The sequence below is a fragment of the Talpa occidentalis genome, unplaced genomic scaffold (assembly GCF_014898055.3).
Source record: "Talpa occidentalis isolate TD23 unplaced genomic scaffold, MPIMG_talOcc4v2.1 talOcc4.10, whole genome shotgun sequence".
Classification (NCBI taxonomy): domain Eukaryota; kingdom Metazoa; phylum Chordata; class Mammalia; order Eulipotyphla; family Talpidae; genus Talpa; species Talpa occidentalis.
The window spans coordinates 7,466,009-7,484,204 of record NW_023600993.1 but is presented as its reverse complement, the minus strand read 5'-3'; the positions used below and the strand labels follow the sequence as shown (position 1 = coordinate 7,484,204).

The following is an 18,196-nucleotide window of genomic DNA, read 5'->3' as shown; positions in this document are numbered from 1 at the left end:
TCGAACCGGCGCCACAGTGGCTGCGGGCAGTTTCGCAACCCAGCGCTCAACCGCTGCGCCACCGGGGAGGCCCCTTAGAATACTTTTATGTACAATTCCAAGACTCAGAACATCAGCTCTGTAGAGCTGCAAGGACTGCAAGGACCTGGGAAGACTCACTGAATGTGGGGCTGGCAGAAAACCTTGGCTGGGAGAGGCCAAGGGGCCTGGGGCCAGTTTCCCCATCCCTGTGATGATGTGTGACTTTGTAACGTGCCCCCACCCTGGGACATTTGCGATCCTTCAACTTCATCCTGTATGCGCGCTCGCTCCGGGCCAGGGTGGTCTCAAAAAGCTGCGGGTAGGGGGTGGGGTGGCCTCCTACCCTCAAAGTCCCTATCACTGGCAGGCTTGTTAAACGGCTTCCCCAGAGGCCCATCACCCGGGAAAGAGCCACCCGTCAGAATGACAGGCAGAAATGCAGTCCCAGCCGGGAGCCCCTGTGGCTGTGTTTCTAGCTAGGCAGCACTTTGGGCTCAGGCAGTGCCTCAGCTGAAAAGCTTTATTAGTCCGAGTGCCGCCTCGAGTCCTTTATGGAAGCAGGCCCGGTTAATACAAATAAATAAAATTAGCCCAGGGGCTGGGGCCAAACAGTCAGAGGGAGGTTGAGGCTTTGGTATTAATTGGGGCCTTTCCAGATCCTGCCTGCAGTGTAAAGAGGACACGCAGGCTGAGTCTTGTTCTTCAGAAAATCTGAAGACATCCTCCCAGGCCCCTCACCCTCTACCAGAGGCTTCATGTCCACAGAAGGCATTTTTTCCACCTCCTCTGTGCTAAGTAGGAGATGTAAAAAGCATAGTTCCTCCCTGCCAGCAGCTCACCATAGGGAAGAAAAGTTGCAAAATTGCCAGGACTCAGGGCAGAATGGACAAAAATGGGCCAATGTGCAAGTTTAGTACAGAGAACAACTGCCGGCAGAGGAAATTGGCCAAATTGAAGAAAATCAGACCCTGCCTGCCATTAACTCTGGAGTGGGAGCCTGGCTCCCCAGTACCTGGAGGTGCCCCAGCAGAAGGAGAGGCTGGACTGTAGGAGAGCCCCAGCAGAGGCTTTGGCCATCCCGCACGGACGGGCTTTGGAGCCCAAGCCCCCTTCGGGGTAACCCCACACTGAGCAGGAGGCCTGGGCCTTGGTGGTCTGCAGGGACCCTAACCAGGCAGTTTCTCAGCTGAGAGCTGCAGCAATTGGACGAGGCTCTGGCAGCTGGCCGGAGGAGGTCCTGGATGGCAGGTGTAGAGGGCAACTGGCAGCAAAGGCTCCAGAGAAGCCTCTAGCCACTCAGTTATCCATGACGCAGTAAGTGTTCCCTGTGCATCTTCTGCAGGACAGACACACGGACACAGCAGAGACCCAGTCCCTGCCCTCTAGGAGCTTACAGCCCATGCTCTTCTGCGAGCTCAGGCACAACTACTTCATAAAAGGTCAACAACTCCTGTCTTCAGGCTGCAGAGGATTGTGGGGGTCTGGGCCAGCCACAGTTCTGTCTAGTAGGGAAAACCCTCCAAGGAAGGGACATTTGCATTGGGTTGGGCCAGCACACAAGAACCCCTGGGCTGAGGGGAGGAGAGGTGGATGGTAGGTAGAGGGCTGGACACACCCTCCAGCCTTGAGCCAGGCCTTTGCTCTCCCCAGGTGGGCAGGCGCTTGGGTGGGGCAGGTGACAAAGCCCTCCCCCCCGGCCTCTCTCCAGCTGACCCACAGAATCAGCATCGTGGACGACAAGTTGTCCAAGATGAGCCGAGCCCTGGTGGACATCAAGAAGCGGTTTCAGAAGACAGTGTCCCAGTTCATGAATTCCATTTTGCTGGCGGCAGGTAAGGGGGCGGAAAGATGGGTGACGGCCGATCTGGCGTGCAGACTGCACACTGCCTCCGAGGACCGTTCTTCGCCCTCCCCACAGGAAGATGCTGCCCTCACTGCTAGCTAGGATCAGCAGGCTCAGACTTCTGAAGGAACTTGCTGGAGCCACACAGCTAACTGCTAACAAAGGGACCTCCGCCAACTTCAGTTCTGCACGTTCTCTGCATCTTTGCCATCTCCATTGCCCCCAGCCTCCATTGCCCCTTTTTATGTGTCCCTCTGCACACCCCTATACCTCGTTCACTTTTCGGCCCCATCCCCCATGTCACCGATCATCCTTTTGCAGCCCCTATTCCTCTCACCTTGTTGTGGAGGATCTCAATAGATTAAGCAGCCACCTCACCAGCCCATTCCTGTGAAACCCACAGTTCTTCTAGGCCTGTGTGGGTGGCCTCAGGACCCCCCCTCTGAAATGTGGAAGGGGTTCCTCAGTGCTGATGGGCCTGGGGACAAAGGAGCATTGACCCCCACTGCATGCTACCCCTGATTGAGCACAGAGGGGCTGTGCTCCCACCAAGGCCTCCCTGGGAGTTTTTCCTTGTTCATAAAAATTCAGTTTGATTATGCCCCTCCTCCAGGAAGCTTTCCCTGACTTCCCTAGCAGAGACTTCCCCAACAGAGGGGGCGATACTCTCCTCTTGGCTTCTATAGTTCTTTATTTTTATCATGCTCCAATTATAAATCTTACCACCTACCACTGTGAATAGTTCTTTGCCATCTTCCCTGTACCTTGTCAGTGCTAGGAGTCCCCAGAGGCAGGGAACCCTGTTTTGGCCTATCTCTGCATGCCCAACATGCATTACATGTTTGGTGTATGAGTATACGAAAAAGTCTCTGGCCTCAGACATTTTCCAGTCTAATAGGGAAAGCAAAAATAAGAATACAAAGAAGTATTATACAACAAAGAAAGTAGAAGGCAATGACTTAAACCTGGAGACAAAGGAAACAATGTTCTCAGGGAAGGGAACAGCATTCTCAGGGAAGGGAATAGCATGGATGCAATACCTCTACATTGTGTGCTATGCAGGACACAAAGCTGAATGGAACACAGATGTCTTGGGGGAAGAGGGACCTAAACTGGGTTTTGAAGAATGAACAGAAATAAAATTGATTTGTTCTTACATTCACCCAGCGGTTACTGGCCCACTAACTGTACTAGGCTTGGAACACAGTGCAGATGGGGGAGGGGCAGTAGCTCAAGGGGAGAATCTGCAGGAGTGGTGAAGGAGGGTGTGGATGATGAACTGAACGGGTGCTTTGGTGCAGCGGGGCAGGGCAGACCAGTCTGTGAGGGAAGCTGACAGCACTTTCTCCCATTAACAGGCCTGTTCACCATACAATATCCCGTAAAGGAAGAGGCAGAAGCCAGGATAAAATCCGGGCCCCATCTGGACCGGGGCATCAGGCCAACTTTATACTCGGAAGTTTTATTAAGATCTCAGTCGTTCCGACCTGACGCCTTGATTACAGAGCCTACCAAGGAAGAACCAAGGACTGTCCCGGTGATCCCTACTAGAAAGAAGCCCGCCAAGATCCGATCCAGAGCCATGGCCACCCTGAGGTGGGCTTGTTTTCATTTCTTCCAATTTCTGTGTGTCAGACACTGCCAGGGAGCAGACACGCAGCCGGGGGCAACACAGGTGAGGCCTCTTCCCCGGGAGCTGGCATCCTGGGGGGAAGGGGGACAACATGGAAGAGGTGCACTTGAGTAACTGAAGCCGTGGTGGGGGTGATGGGGGTAGGAGAAAATGACTCAGTGGTGACGAGGTTGGGGAACTAGGAGGTTGGCGAACTAGGGCGGGGGGCCCCATCTGGTCCTACTTGCCTGCCTTTTTTCTGGGTGAGCCAAGAGTGGCTTTTACATTTTTAAATGTAAAAAACAAAGTCGAAAGAAAATTTCATAACATGTCTTCTGAAATGGCAAAGCGAGTGCCACAACCGCCTGCAGGGGGGCCTTCCGGTGGCTCCATCCCCTCGCCAGTGCTCGCTGCTGTCAGTCATTGCGGGTCCTGCTGTCATGATGACACGGTTGTGCGTTTGCAGTCGCCCGCCCGCTCGCGACAGGCCCGTCAGGGGCAGCTGTTCACTGACCACTTGGATATTCTCTTTGCAAAGTGGCTCATTCAGTTCTCTCATCCATTTTTTGACCTCCCTTGGTTGGAAAACTTTTAAAAACAATTAGTTTAATAAATACAGGACTTTTTAGGCCATTTGTTTTTCTCAAGTGAATTTTGGCAGTTTGTGTCTTTAAGGAAATTGACCCTTGTCTTCTAAGTTCTTGATTTTCTACACACAGAATTGTCGACAGTGTCCCCTTGCCTTTCGTAATGTCTGCGTGGCCTGTAGTGACAGCACCTCTCTCACTTCTGACATGGGCAAGTAATGTCTCCTCTTTTTTGTGGTGGTCAGTTCTGGCTACAGTCTGGCTACAGTTCTGTCAAATTTTTATCTTTTCAAGGAGTCAGCTTCTTGGTCTCCTTGACTGTCTCTCTTTTCTGTTTTCACTCCCACTACTGCCACTCTTTATTTTTATCTTCCTTCTGCTTGTTTTGTTTAACTTCTTTCTCTAGTGTCTTAAGTTTTAAGCTTCAGTTATTGGTTTGAGGCCTTATTTTCTGACACATAGGTATTTAGTTCTATAAATTCTCATCTTAGAGTGAAAATTTTCAGTGTATTACTATCAATCTGTAGGATATTTTTGGAGAGTCCTTTTATTAAAGAAGTGCCCTTTTATTTCTAGCCTGCTGGGAGCTTTTTAAAAATCATGAATGGATATTAAATTTGATCAAATACCTCTTCTGTATTTGTTGAGATGAACAGATGATTTCCCCTTTACTCTGCTATTACCGGGAATTGCGTGATTGAATTTGAAATGTTCAATCAGCCTTATATTCCCAACACAAATGTCACTCGGTTTTGATGTTTCATTTTCATTTATTGCTAGGTTTGGTTTGCTGGTATTTCACATCCGTGTTGCATTTTCAGAATCAGCGTTTGCCTTGAGGAGAAAGCTGTCCTCAAGATCACACTTGTCCTTGGTTTCACTCTTCTTCCTCATCCTGATCCTCCAAATTTTTACTGACTTGTGAAATCTCTAATACGTTTAAATAGGTTTTTAAGATTCTGCTTTGTTGAGTGTTTTTCCATTTTCTCAGAAGGGGGTATGTTCTAAGACACCCCAGTCAGCCACTGTCAGAAGTGGGACCTCTCTGACGGCTGTGGGAAGATGGTTTCAGGGTGGAAAGAGCGGGATCACAGCAGCTATGGGGCTGATGATGAGCTGACAAGGCAGTGGCAGGAGGAAGAGATTGGACGTGTTTGTGACAGGGTTTGGAAGCATGGCCAACCTCGCCGACTGACAGATGCTGTAGGGTAATGGAAAGAGAAGTATTATGGGTGTCTTTTAGGGTTTGGCTTAAATAACTGAATGATGATGGTGCCATTAACTGGAGGGGGACGGGTGCGGGGAAGGCACTTCGTGAGGAGTCAGGTGAGGATACTTGTCCAGTCATAGACATGGCCCCTTCACCCGCCAATGTGCCTTGGTGCCTTTGTGAGCAGGGATTCCGGCCGGCTGGGAGCCCTCAGGAATCACCCAGAGTTTCCTTTGGGCCGTTCATTGGGCCTTTGAGGCCTTTTCTTCTTTACTCCTAACTCCTAAAGCTCAGTCTCCTTGCATCATAGAGCATAGTCCAAAGCCCTGAGGCAGCCAGAAGTAACCGAGCTCACACAGTGATTTAGGAACAGACCTTCTTGCCTAAGTAACCCAAACTCTCAGAACTCAGTTTTCTCAACTGTCTAATGGGTTTAATAATTCCTGCCCTGTCTCTCTTCTCCCTGTGTGCCCTCCCAGGTGCCCATGAAGAGCAAAGACTATTCGAGGTTCAAAAGTGCTCATTAGACTGTGAGTGTCACTGCCCTGTGCAGGAGGGTACTTGTGTGATCCCAGGTACCAAGGAGCACCTGTGGGGCAAGAGGAAGTTGCTGTAGGTCTGTGTGCCTGTGACACCAGAGCGCCCACCTGCACTTTGGGTTTCCCTGAGGCCACTGGCAACATGGCAGGGAAGCTTGTGGAAAACCTGGTGACAGCACTCCCTCTGTGGAAGCGACAGGGTGAACAGAGACTGCCAAGGCCCCTCCCCTTTCCTGACCTTCTTCCTGCCCCAGGAGCTGACCCAGGGCACTGACCAGCACAGGCTGAGTGGGAAGCCCAGCTGTGCCCTGGCTCTGCTCTCTCGCCCCCCCTCAGAGCCTCCAGACCTATCAGCCACACAGCCCCAGTTCCTTGAGAACAGAATCCATTCGCCGTCTTTGGTACCAGCCGGCCACACCAGGAATGAAGGCTGTGCTCCCTGTGGCACTGCAAGCAAGCAGGCGAGAACTAACCCAACACGAGAACTAACCCAACACGAGAACTAACCCAACACGTTCCTTTCCTGGGGAGCCTCCCCGCCTTGTCATGAGTTCTGTTGTTAGATCCAGGGTGTGCACAAAGTCGCTTCTCCCGGTTTTTTGCCAGCAGCATTGCCGTGTTGGAGGGGACATGGTTTTGGAGTTCCCTGCTTGGCCGCTTTCAGTGACATCACCTCCGATCTCTTTATAGTAAAAAATAATTTCTCTATCATTTTCTGTGAATTGCATCTTTTTTTCTGCGAATTGTGTAAATAACCCGTAATTTTTTTGGTCACTAACTTTTAAAATTCATTTACCGTTTCTTCAGGAAGGAACTTGGTCACTTGTCTGTGTTTCCCCGCCTGTCACTGGTCTTTCCTCTTTGCCCGTGAGCGTTTCCCCTTCAGGTTTTTGTTGTTGATGTTGCTGGTTTTTTGTGTGTGGTTGAATTAGCAATCTTTTTCTATACTGACTTCAACTTCAGAGTCATAATTACAAAAGTTCTTCTCTGATCCAAAATTATGATTCTCCCATATCTTCTACTAGAACTTTGTGGCTTAATTTTCCCATATTTAGATCCTTGATCCATATTGGATTGGTCCTCAGAAAAGTTTGATTAATAGCTCCAATCTATTGGGGGATCTAATAGGTCCCCTCCCCAGATGTTCAGGCTTTTGACTAAGAGACATTAAGTTGTTTAGCAAGTACTTATTAGTATTAAATAGCCTCAGGAAAATTAAGAGTGGTAACTCTCTGGTCTCAGGATGGCACTTAGTGACCGTGTGAACTTGAGCAGCCACCCCACAGACTGATGAGACCTTTCTGCTCTGTGACCTGTAGAAGTGAGGATAGTTTCTGCCCAGTGGATTACACAGATTGCCACAGAATTAGCCACAGCCACTTCTGTGCCAGTGGTTGTGGACACATTTGTACTTTGTATTGCTGGTTTGAATAGTTAGTGAATCTCTACTGAATCTTTATTCTCTGCCGTAGGCTACAATTCACTCCACTGAGCAAAACACTCCAAACTCATGAACGCATGGACCTTTGGAGCTAGTAGGATGGAGTAAGGGGCAGGAAATGTGGTTGGATTTTAGATCTTTCCTGAATGTGAAGCTGACAGGCTAGCTCATAGAGGATGGGATATAGAGGACAAAAGAAAGGATTTAAAATGACTCCAAAGTTTGTGTCAGCTAAGTGGATGAGTGAATGAATGATTTCCCATTTTGCACTTGAGGAAACTGAGGTCCAGAGCTCAGGAGACCCATATAAGGGGAGCGGCCTGTGAGTTGGCAGCAACACCATGTATGGACCTGACCCTTTGTCTGTCTGGAGTGGCCTGGGGAGGAGAAGTATGGTCCCTGAGCACCCCACCCACTTGCTCCATCTACCCGCCAGCAGGAAGGCCCGAGAAGCGCCCCGCAGCCCCATCAGGTGGGCGGCGCCACCCTCTGACTGCCCGCTGGTGCTGCGGAAGCTCATCCGCAAGGAAGACACCAGGGCAGGCTGCAAGTGCCTAGTGAAGCCGCCCCAGGTCTCTGATGTGGAGTTCGAGCGCTTCCTGGCTGCACCCCGAGACCCCAATCAGATCCTAGTGTTTGGCATAATCTCAAGCCAGAACCCCACCATGACAGTACAGCTCCAATGGCTGCTGGACACCCTCTACAGTCACCGGCAGCAGGGTCGTGGCTCACCCTGCATCCAGGTGGGTCCGAGCCCCAGTTCAGGAGTACCTCAGGTCCAGGAATGGGGAGGCTGGTTGGGAGATGCCTCAGAGGGACGTTAGGCCTGGCCGAGCATCTGGCTGAGTGGCTGCCCCTTGTACTCAGGACGTGGGTCCTGGCACACGCTATTCCTTCTGTCTCAGCCTGCTCCTGCTCAGCCTCCTGTCCCAGGATGAATGCCCCACAAGGCAGGGCCTTTCTCTAGAGCATGCAGACAGGGCCTTTCCTTCTAGAGCACTTGCCACAACTTGTGAGTGTTAGAGCGGAGACCATGCTCACCACTGTGTCCTTAGGCTCAGCAATATTCTAGACCATGACCAAGTCCCTGCTGTGCATCAGTCTTGTGCAGGGCCTCAGAGGGGATCCCTGCCTGGGGGGCAGCGACTATAGCAGGTCCCAATGTACAGGTAACTCTGGCCTTTGTGAACCTAGGAATGGGGTCTGCCCCCTCTCAGGGTCGGGGAAGGTTTCTCAGGATGGGAGGGTCTTGGAGGTGGGAGGTGTTCCTGCAGAGGCAGTGACCTGTGGATGGGGAGAAGGGGGTGCTTCTTGAGGCCCAATTCATTGTGGTTGAAGTCCTAAGGGTTGGTCAGTCAGGGGTGCATGGATGCCACTCCCACGACTTGCTACAGATTTATTCCTAAGTCTCATCGCCCGGGTCAACAGACATCCTGATGGTCAGCACAGTGTGGTGGGAAGCCAGGGCCCCAGACCAAGGAGCAGAGGGTGCCGAGAGAGCACACAAGCTTCATGTCCACCCCCTGACTTGCTCCAAATCCTCTCGGCCCTGGTGAACTCCGAGTCCTCTGTCTTTGCCCTGTCTGCATGCAGCCACAGTCCCTCATTCCGAGTTTCCTTGTATGCCCTGGAGAAGCCCTCTCCAGCCCTCCTCCCAGAAGTACCACCTCCTGACCCTCGCAGGCCCACCTTTGGGCCTGCACTCAGCCAGTGCCAGGGCGTGCCATTTAGAACCCTCCCACCAGACCCCGAAGGCTTTGTACTAGTGTCATGCATGAAAACTGCCTGTGTTTCCTGGAGTCAAGCTCCCGTTGAATAAGACTCAGTTTCAGTCTGTGTGAAGGGAGATATAATCACTGCCCATGTGGGAATTTAGGGTTGACTTCAGTTTATCTGGGGGCTGTTAACTGTCACTCACTACCATTCCGGAACAATGGTAATGCACAGTGGTCCCACCTAGCCACGCGCAGCATGCAGGGGACAGGACCTGCTTGGCAGGGGCAGTTGAAGTGGATGGAGGAGTGGGTATCGGGAGGCAGAGGGATCCCAGAAATGGGTGCACTCAGGAGCACGGTTCCCTCCTTTAGGTTCCGCAGGGCTGTTCCCAGGCCAAGAGCAGTTGGTCCTGTGGACCCCAGAGGGCCGCACTGGCAGATGTCCACTGTGGGGCAATCATCTCCATGATGGCCTTCACCACGGAGGCCCTGAATGGACCTGAGAACTTTCTCTGGGGCGGTGGGCACACAGTGTGTACACTGAACAGGACCTGGAAAGGGGGTTGCTTGGGGCTCCAGGCATCGGTGGAACTGGGCCTGAGACTGTGGGGTCAAGTGTGCCTTGGCAGAGGAGGGGGACACTCAGTTTCTCTGCCGCAGTGCCGGCGTGACCCCTACCGCCTGCTACACTATGACCTGGACGGCCCCCTGCAGAGGGACCCGCCCCTGCTGGTGGAGAAGTATGCTGTGCTGCAGGGCATGATTCTGGTGAGCACGGGCCAGGGGCGGGGGCTGCCGCGGATCGCCTCTGTCTCCTGGTGCAATCGCCAGTGTGGGAGGCTGGTGCGTGGGGGCTACAGACGGGCTTCGTGGAGCCCTCTGAGCAGGAAGATACTCTTTGGGCTCCAGGGGTCTGGGAGGACTTGGGCGAGCTGGTCCAGCTGGCAGGGGGTAAAGGGTGAGAGGGCAGGGATACCCTCTGACTTGTGGGGGGCCTGCAAGGGACAGCCACACCTCACTGCCGACTCAGGGAGGCAGTACCCCTTCCTGAAATCACCAATGAAAGGCCTGGATTTTCATGCAAGCTCTGAGGGTCTGCAGCCCTCAGATATGCCGATATGCTGAGGGCCTTGGCGTCTGGTTCCTTCCTGTCTGTCCACAGATGTTTGCCGCGGGGAAGCTCCTTTTCGGGGGCTGCATTCTGAATGGCTATGGCTACAGCCGGCAGAACCTGCTGAAACAGATCTTTCGGGCTCGACAGGACTGTAAAATGGGCTACTTCCTGCCTGAGGACTACAAATTTAGGTAAAGTAGAGACTTGGGGTGAGTGGGAGAGAGGGAGGTGAAGAGGTAGCAGAGTTGGGGAGCTGGCCTCAACCTGCAATCCAGTCAGTCTGCCTGGTGGAATCTGACTCAAGACCTTGCAGCTCTCAGGGGAGAATGGGAATGGGGTTGGCATGAGGTGGAAGGGTGAGGGGGACGCAAGCTTGGGGAAAGGCCCCCCTTAGAGAAAGGGGAAAACTGCCTTTTGCCCCACCCCACCCCATCCTGTACGCGCCCCAGGCTACTGCTACTCCACCAGCGGGGCTGCAGAGAAAGGGGTGGCTCACCAAGTGGTGCTGGGCTTGGAGAAGGAATGGGGTGGGGCGCTGAAGTGCTATTAAGTCAGGCAGTAGCACCTGCTGAGCCCAGCACGGGGAGATGGGCTAAGGCGCGTCTCCGCTCAGGAAGCCCACAGTATGGTCCAGGGAAGAGCCTGAGGTTTAGGAAGTTACTAAAAGCTGTATTTGGAAATAGAAGCAGATTGTAGAAAACCTGGGCGGTATGGTGTGAAAACTCACTGGGTTGGGGGTCCCTTGAGCTGAAGCACCCACCCCCACCCCCACTCTGCTCTTTACCAGTTTGCCTCCCCAGTTCTCACTCTCTTGACCCTTAAGAGGAAGGTAATAATCCCCACCTGGCAGGGTGGTCCTGAGGTGCTAATGGAGGGTTTGCAGATGTGCTTTATAAACACAAAGGGGGGAGCTAAGGGGGGAGGGGAGGGGAAGGGGGGGAGGGAGGTCTTTACCTGCGGAAGGTGTGAGTTTGTGTGCCTGCCCCACCAGCACTGAGGCAGGGCAGCCCTCTACTTCACCAGGCTGCCAGTTTTCTAGATGCCCGTCCCTGTGTGCTGAGTTTGGGCCTTGTCAGAGTGTCTCGCTGACTCTAACGAGGTTTGGGGGAACTCCACACTTGGAGGAGCTCTGAAGGCCGTACTGTGACCCCCACATTGAAGCAATTCCTAGAGAGAGCAGGCCTGGGAGGTGTCCCTGGAATTAGGAGGGTCAGGCCCTGCAGGGCGGAGAGGAAGGTCAGAAGCATATCATCCCAGGGAAGGGGCCGCTGGGCTCCTCGGCTCTACGAGAGAAACAGAGACAGACCGGGATACCGAAGGTGAGTGACGTGCGGGATGGCGGGGCAGCAGCAGGGGCCTCAGAAATGTGCAGCAGCAGGGGCCTCCGCTTGGGGACATTATTGGGGAGCGAGGGGTGCAAAACTGGCTCAAGGAAAGAGGCAGCTCTTATCTGACTCCCTCTACCCTCAATGTCCCTTTAACGGGACAGGGCAGCCTGCGGCTGGGACAGGCAAGGGGCCGGGAGAGAGGAGTGTGGCCCCCTTCCTAGCCACGTGGCCAGGACACACCTCAGCTTGGAAGCCAGAGCGAGCGGTGTTGGGACTGGACTCCGAGGCCTGGGTGAGGCAGAGGCAGCGGCTCTCCGACAGCTCAGGTTGGCTGAGTGGGCACAGCTGCCCTTGCTCGTGCTATTGTTACAGTTATGAAAATGAGCGCTGGGCTCGTGGCTTGTTCTCGCCAGGGGTTCTGTGATCGTGCCAGTTTCCACAAGTTTTGAGGAGTGATGGGGAAAGAATCAGAAAACTACCCCCACGCACAGACAGCCGAGGTTCTTGAGAACGGAAAGGGGTGGGTTCCCCTTGATTCTGGGTAGCCTGTTTGGTTGCCGGCTGCTGGGGCTAACTGGGGTGTCACAGCTGCAGGCAGTATGAGTGTGGACGGTTTTCAAGCCAGCTCTTTCTGCACCGGGGATCTGAACCCGCTCTGGGGGAGAGCGAAGTGGAGCAGGGGCTTCCATGCCGCAGGAGGTGAGCTTCACTCCCTAAGGGCGTGCTCCACGGCTACTTTCCTTTCGAGGAAGGAGTACCAAGGTTTTTTTTAATTGCTGGAGGTGGCTGGCCTTTACAACTCCCAGATGGCCATTTCTACTTATCCCTGACTAAGGACGGTCTTGGTATCCGATTCTGGATCATTTTTTTCCGGAAGTCCCTGGCCCACTATGGGCAGCAGCAGGAATGTTCCTGTGACCCAGGAGGGTGGTCACGAGCCTGGTCATTCTCATCCCCGTGACATCCCATCATGCGTTTTCATTCATTTACTGACTCAGAGCAGCTTCAGCCATGCCAAGTTGCTACAGTCAAGTCCTCCCTTCCGGTGAGCAGAGGCAGATTCCCAGAGCTGTGAACCATGCATCTATCAATAATAAGCAGTGGAGGGAAGTCACTCCTGCGAGAGCTCAGGGACAGGGTCCCTCAGGAGGTGGCCTTGAAGGATGAGCATAAGGCCTGGCAGAAAGGAGGGGGACATAGGCCCCCCTGGGGGGATTAGGTGAGGCACCGGCATGGCCCACTTTGGGGACCAGGAAACAGGCTAGTTGTAGATTTGGCAGGGACTGCCAAGAAGGGCTGTTAGAAAAACACAGCAGTGGTTTAGAGCCAGATCCTGATGGACAAGGAGCTGCACACAGCTCTGGGGGGTTCGGGCCACGCCTGTGGAGGATGGACTGAGTTGATCAGGAGAGAGGACAGGCCAGGAAGACAAGCCTCGGGAAGCAGTGTGGACACTGGGTGAGACGGTGTGAGGCTGGCCCTTGCAGGGGCCATGTTGAGACTGAGAAGCTGGCTGTGAGCTCAAGGCCGGATGCCTGCGCTTTTTCTAAAGCCTCACTTGGAGACTTTGTTTAGCGAATACTGTGCTGCGAGCGAGCGAGGGAAGAGATTTAGGGGAACCGTTCTTTCTGGGCCTTTCCCCCTGCATTCCCAAGGCACCCCACGCCACCCAGAGAGCCCATGGACCTCCTCCCCATCCACTCTGGCAAGTCACCCCCCCCCGCAGCCCCCTCCCCAACCCCTGCCCTCTGATGGACACCAGCAGCCTGGGCTCAGCTCAGTCACCTCCACAAGCCACCCGAGGCCCTGACTTCTCATAGGGCCTCCGATAGGCCTTTGCTCTGGTCTCCAAACACGAAGGACACGTGGACCATGTGCTCTTCCAGTGGGGCCAGCGCGAGGTGGGGCTGGCATCAATTTGCTGAATGCAAACACTGTGAATGTACCCAGATTCTCGGCCCTTGTTAGTACTTTTAATGTTCCTAGGCCTTCCAGATGAGGGGAGGGGCCCTCATGAAGAGAGGACTGAAGGACCGGCCTGGCTGCTGTGAACTCACGGCATGCCCCCTTCAGCAAGCCTGTGCTCCTCTGCCCTTGTCAGAACACTGCATGATTTAGAACAGGCTCACACCTCCAGATGTGTGTCACCATACCCTCCACCAAAGCCGCCCACAGTCTTCGCCCTGCCCCCTTGGGCTCCTCTCCCTTGTTCCCCCATCCTCCCGCCCCTCTGGTAGCCTCAGTTCTACAGTCGATTTCTACGATTTGGGCTTAATTCTGTCTATTCCTTTGTTTTGTTTCTTGATGTGCCACATGTGAGTGAAATCATCCAGTATTTGTCTTTCTTCCTCTGACTTATTTCACTTAGCATCACCCTCTCCAGCTCTGCCCGTGTTGTCTCGGATGACAGTGTTTCATCTCCTTCTGTAGCTGCATAGTATCCACGTCTTGACTCCTCCGTCCTTGGGCACTTAGGTTATTCCCATAGTCGGCTGCTGGAGATAGTGCTGTGGTGAACACAGGTGTGCAGAAAGCCCTTCCAATTAGCTTTTGTACATTCTTTGGGTAAATATCAAGGAGAAGAATTGCTGGATCATCTGGTAGATCTATTGTTAATATTGTGAGGAACCCCCATACTGTTTTCCAGAGGGGCTGGGTCAGCCTACATCCCCCTCAACAGCATCCAGGGGTTCCTTTTTCTCCACCCTCGCCAGCATGTGCTGTTTGTGGTCTTTTTGACATGGGCCATTCTCACGGGTGTGAGTGGGATCTCACTGTGGTTTTGATTTGCATTTCCCTGAGAAGTGATGAATATTTTTTCACGTGCCTGTTGTCCACCTGTATGTCTTCTTTGGAGAATTGTCTGTTTAGCGCCCCTGCCTATTTTTTTGGGTTGTATTTGTTTTCTTTTTGTTGACTTGGTTGAGTTCTTTCTAGGCCTTGAATGTTAGCCCCTTGTCCAATGTGTGATATGCAAATATTTTCTCCCGCTCAGTAGGATGGCTTGTCATTTTTTATTTTCATTAAATGTCATTTAATTTTTGTATCTGGTGTGAGCGAGTGGTCTAGTATCAGTTCTCTGCATGTGACTGTTCAGTTTTTCCCAGCACGATTTGTTGAAGACTTTCCTTCTCATCGTACACTCGGCTCTCCCGTTGTGGATTAACTGTCCGTGTAAGTGTGGGCTGCTTCTGGGCTCTCAATTCCAGGTCATTGGTCTGTGTGTCTATTTTTCTTCCAATGCCAAGGTGTTTTGATTACCGTAGGCTTATGCCCTATGACTTCACTTTACACGTTAAGTCTGCAATGACCCTAATTCCAAATAAGGTCACATTCTGGACAACTGGGGGTCAGGACTCGAATGTGTGAATTTGCGGGAACATGATTCAGCCCAGAGCACTGTGCATGGTGACCTGTCTCCTTGGCCTGCTTTCCTCTGCTCGTTTCATGGAGCCCACCGCCCCCTTTTGGGGGGTCAGTGCTGGGTGTACTGGTGTCACTGACAGAGTCGGCAAATCCAGCCTAGAACAGAACCAGAGAAGCCGACCACCTCCAGGAAGTCAGTCCCTGGGTCTCCAGTGGGGTCTGGTTCTCCCTTCACGCCACCTCTCAAGGAGGAGTTCCTGCCCTCTTCTTTCTACAACCACAACATTGAAGGGGCAGCAGAAAGTGAGGGCTGTGTACCCACCCGCCAGCTCTGGGGTCCTTCTGATGAGCCCCCACTGAGCGCTGCCCTCCCCTCCCTGCAGCATTTCAGCCTCCACTTCTGGCCCAGAAGACCCTGACCTGGTCAAGAAGTCAAAGTCGGGAGACATCCAAGGAAGCTTCTCCTCATTAGCTCTGTGGGACAAAATGGAGAGGGACCCCTCTCCTGAACCTGAGAAGTAGGTGACCACCCCAACCCTGCCTGAGGGGGCCTCCTGTGGTCAGCAGAAGGGATGTGATTCATGGCATGCCCCTGGCTCCACCACAGGTCACAGAGGTCACATGTGTCTTCACAGCTTCCAGCAAACCACGGACCCCTAGGGAGTCCTGATAATCCATGTTGTCAGTCAGCACTGTCCAGAGGGAAGTCCAAGCTGCTCCTGAGAGCACTGCCAGTAGTCTGGGCGGTGGAGGTTGACGCATTTTGTAAACTTGGCAGTGAAACCCCATGGCCCAGATGTGCGTGAAGGGTGGAGACTGCCCCCTGTCTCTCTGCAAGGAACTTGCTAGGCCTGTCAGAACCCCACCAGCTGCCCACCTAACTGTGAAGCGGGCTGCGTGGGCTAAGCCGCGCATTTCTCGCGGAGACAGAAAAGCTGAGCTGTGCACACCTTGAAAGGTCACAGATGGGTGCAGATGGGAGCCCCCTCGCCCCCCACCTCAGATTGGAACAGTGCCCGGAGAGCAGTACCTGCTCTGAGCTGGCGCCCAGAGCAGGCCATGCTCTTCGCAGCCCCAGCCCCCAGCCAGGGCTCAGATCAGTCCCCACCGCGCCCCCCCCCCCCGCCCCAACCGCCAACCCCTGCCCCCCAGTGTTTGTTTCTCTCTATTGGATTTTTAGAATGAAAGTGTCCGAAGAGGATATACATCCTCTCAACAAATTCAGGAGGTTCAGCAAGAAGACAGTCAACTTGAAGAAGCTGCCCTCCAAGAAGTGACGCTGCCCCCAGCCGCCTAGTGTCAGGACTAGCTGGCCGCCCCGCCCCCACCTCCCACCCCCTCTCCCCCAGCCTCTGCACAATAAACAAGCTGCCTCCAGGTCTGGGTGAGGCATGGGACAGGCTGGCTCCTGTGAGGCCAGAGGCCGGGCAGCCCTGGATTAGGCCGAGTCTTTGGAGACTTGGTTCTGCTACCCAGAGCTTTCTCTGTGGCCAGCGATGTAGGCCTGAGAATCTCGTACTTCTAAGAAAATGGCTGTCTAGCTCCCAGGGGAACCAGCTGAAAGGTGTACTGACCCCTAGGGACGTCTGTGGCGGCACCTCACTGGGTGGAGGAGGACTCTGGTTCCGGCCCAGTTGGAAGAGGGTAAGAGAGAGCAGAGGGGGAGACTGAGACGGGCAGGCCCTTGAGAGATGGGGGAGCGGTTGAGAAGGGAGAGTGATGACAAAGGAGCCCCTGGAAGCAGGGGGGTGGGGGGAAGGGGATGGGAGGGCTGGGGGAGGAGAGGAAGAAAGAATAAAAGACTGGAATGAGGAGAGGGCCATGGAGTCAGAATGGAAAAGGGTAGTGACAGGCCACTCCAAAGGACTCTTTGGTGGCACCGGGAGCCAGCACTCCTGTGACCCCCCAACAGGCTGACATCCCCATGAGCCCAGTGCCCTTTGGTGACTTAGACGCTGAGCTCATAGGCCTGAAGAGGCCTCCCCAGCACCAAGGGTCCAGAGAAGCGGCAGGGGTGTGCCAACTCCTCCCTGGCGCAGGGGCAGGCGCAACAGTTGCTCCCAAGAGTCATTTCCCAGGAGCAGAGCGCGAGCCCCAGAGAATCTGCCTCGTTCCCCAAACCTGAGGACACTTCAGGCCCCGCTCCAAGGGCAGCACCTGGATGTGCTCTGCATTGCTTGTGTGCCTTTTGAAATAGATGCTGTTTCAATCGGAATTTCTTGAGGTTCACTTTTTATCCTTTGTTCAAAAAAGACCATTTCTGAATCTTACATCTGTCCCCCTAGAGTAGATTTGAAATGACTTGCTATGTAAGACCAGAATCCTTTGATACCAAAGGTCCTGATATTTGTTAGTAGCCCTGGGCATCTAACCACTTCTCCCCTCTTGAACACAAGGATGCACACGGACTGGAAGGAAAGGGGAAGCAAGTCCCACTTCTGTCCTGCATGCAGGCACCCTTCAGCCCCTCAGGCAGGACTCTGGTAAAGGCTAGAATGGAGACATCAGCTCACCCTCTTACCGTCCACCCTAAATCCGCCCTTTGGGCCTACCTGCTCAGCTGTGCCGGTCAGTCTGCACACACCGCAATGGCTGTAGCATGGGGTGCACAGATATTTCTAGAGGACAGGACCTGGTCCTCCCGAGGCTGTTCCCCCACACTGAAATGGAGCCCAAAGTGACCTAATAGGAACAGGGACACCTCCCACTGGTGGAATGAGGTCCAGGGACTATCCAGTGCTGCATAATCAAATTGTTCCCTGAGAAAGAGGGAGAAAAGGGGAAGCTGCCACCCTCATGGAGATGCCAAAGAGGGAGAAAAGGGGAAGCTGCCACCCTCATGGAGATGCCAGGAGAGTTGGATAAGCTTTACGCTCCAGCAGTGCCCCCCATCAAACATTGCATGATGGGAAGGCACACATTTATCAAAGAAAGTCACAACTTGTCTGATGAGAATAGCTGGATTTTTCCTTCAAGCTCCTGCCATACTCTTCCTCAGATAGAAGGAAGGCCAAAGCTTTCTAACACAGAAATGTGTGATCTCCAGAGATGACAGACACATGAGACGCAAACTCCTGCCGCTTCACCCCAGGATCCTGCAGGCATTAGTAATCAATCACAGCACTCTGGACCCGTGATACCTCAGAAGATGCCATCTTCAGTGCAAGATTCAGACAACCACTTATCAGTTAACTACCAATCTTTGCTATCCATGGAGTAGCCCTCTCCTCTATCTAGGCCTCAGATTTTTGGAATCTTCTTAGGGGAGGTGAGGTGAAGTTAGAGCCAGAGCCTACAGGGTAAGTCTAATTGAAACCTCGTTTTGTGTACTAGCCATCCCAGCAGGGAAGTGCGTGGCCACCTCTAAGAAATCTGGGAAACTCAGTAGCATCCCCAGGATGCCTGACAGGGGCACGCAGA

General features: G+C 53.4%; 1 protein-coding gene across 5 annotated transcripts in view; it reads left to right on the top strand.

The window, feature by feature from the left end:
• The window catches only part of CUNH3orf20 (chromosome unknown C3orf20 homolog), a 40,976-nt gene extending 24,468 nt beyond the window's left edge, over positions 1–16,508 (top strand). For 4 of the 5 annotated variants that reach the window (XM_037523593.2, XM_037523584.2, XM_054699609.1 and 1 more), the window contains 7 exons: positions 1,730–1,853; positions 3,223–3,460; positions 7,690–7,996; positions 9,629–9,736; positions 10,131–10,273; positions 15,160–15,294; positions 15,957–16,508. In XM_037523593.2, coding sequence (XP_037379490.1) covers positions 1,730–1,853; positions 3,223–3,460; positions 7,690–7,996; positions 9,629–9,736; positions 10,131–10,273; positions 15,160–15,294; positions 15,957–16,053 — 1,152 coding nt within the window. In that variant the 3' untranslated portion in view covers positions 16,054–16,508. The remainder of the gene's footprint in view (positions 1–1,729; positions 1,854–3,222; positions 3,461–7,689; positions 7,997–9,628; positions 9,737–10,130; positions 10,274–15,159; positions 15,295–15,956) is intronic. The other variant, XM_037523574.2, reaches the window with a different exon arrangement.
• Positions 16,509–18,196: the final 1,688 nt, after the last annotated feature.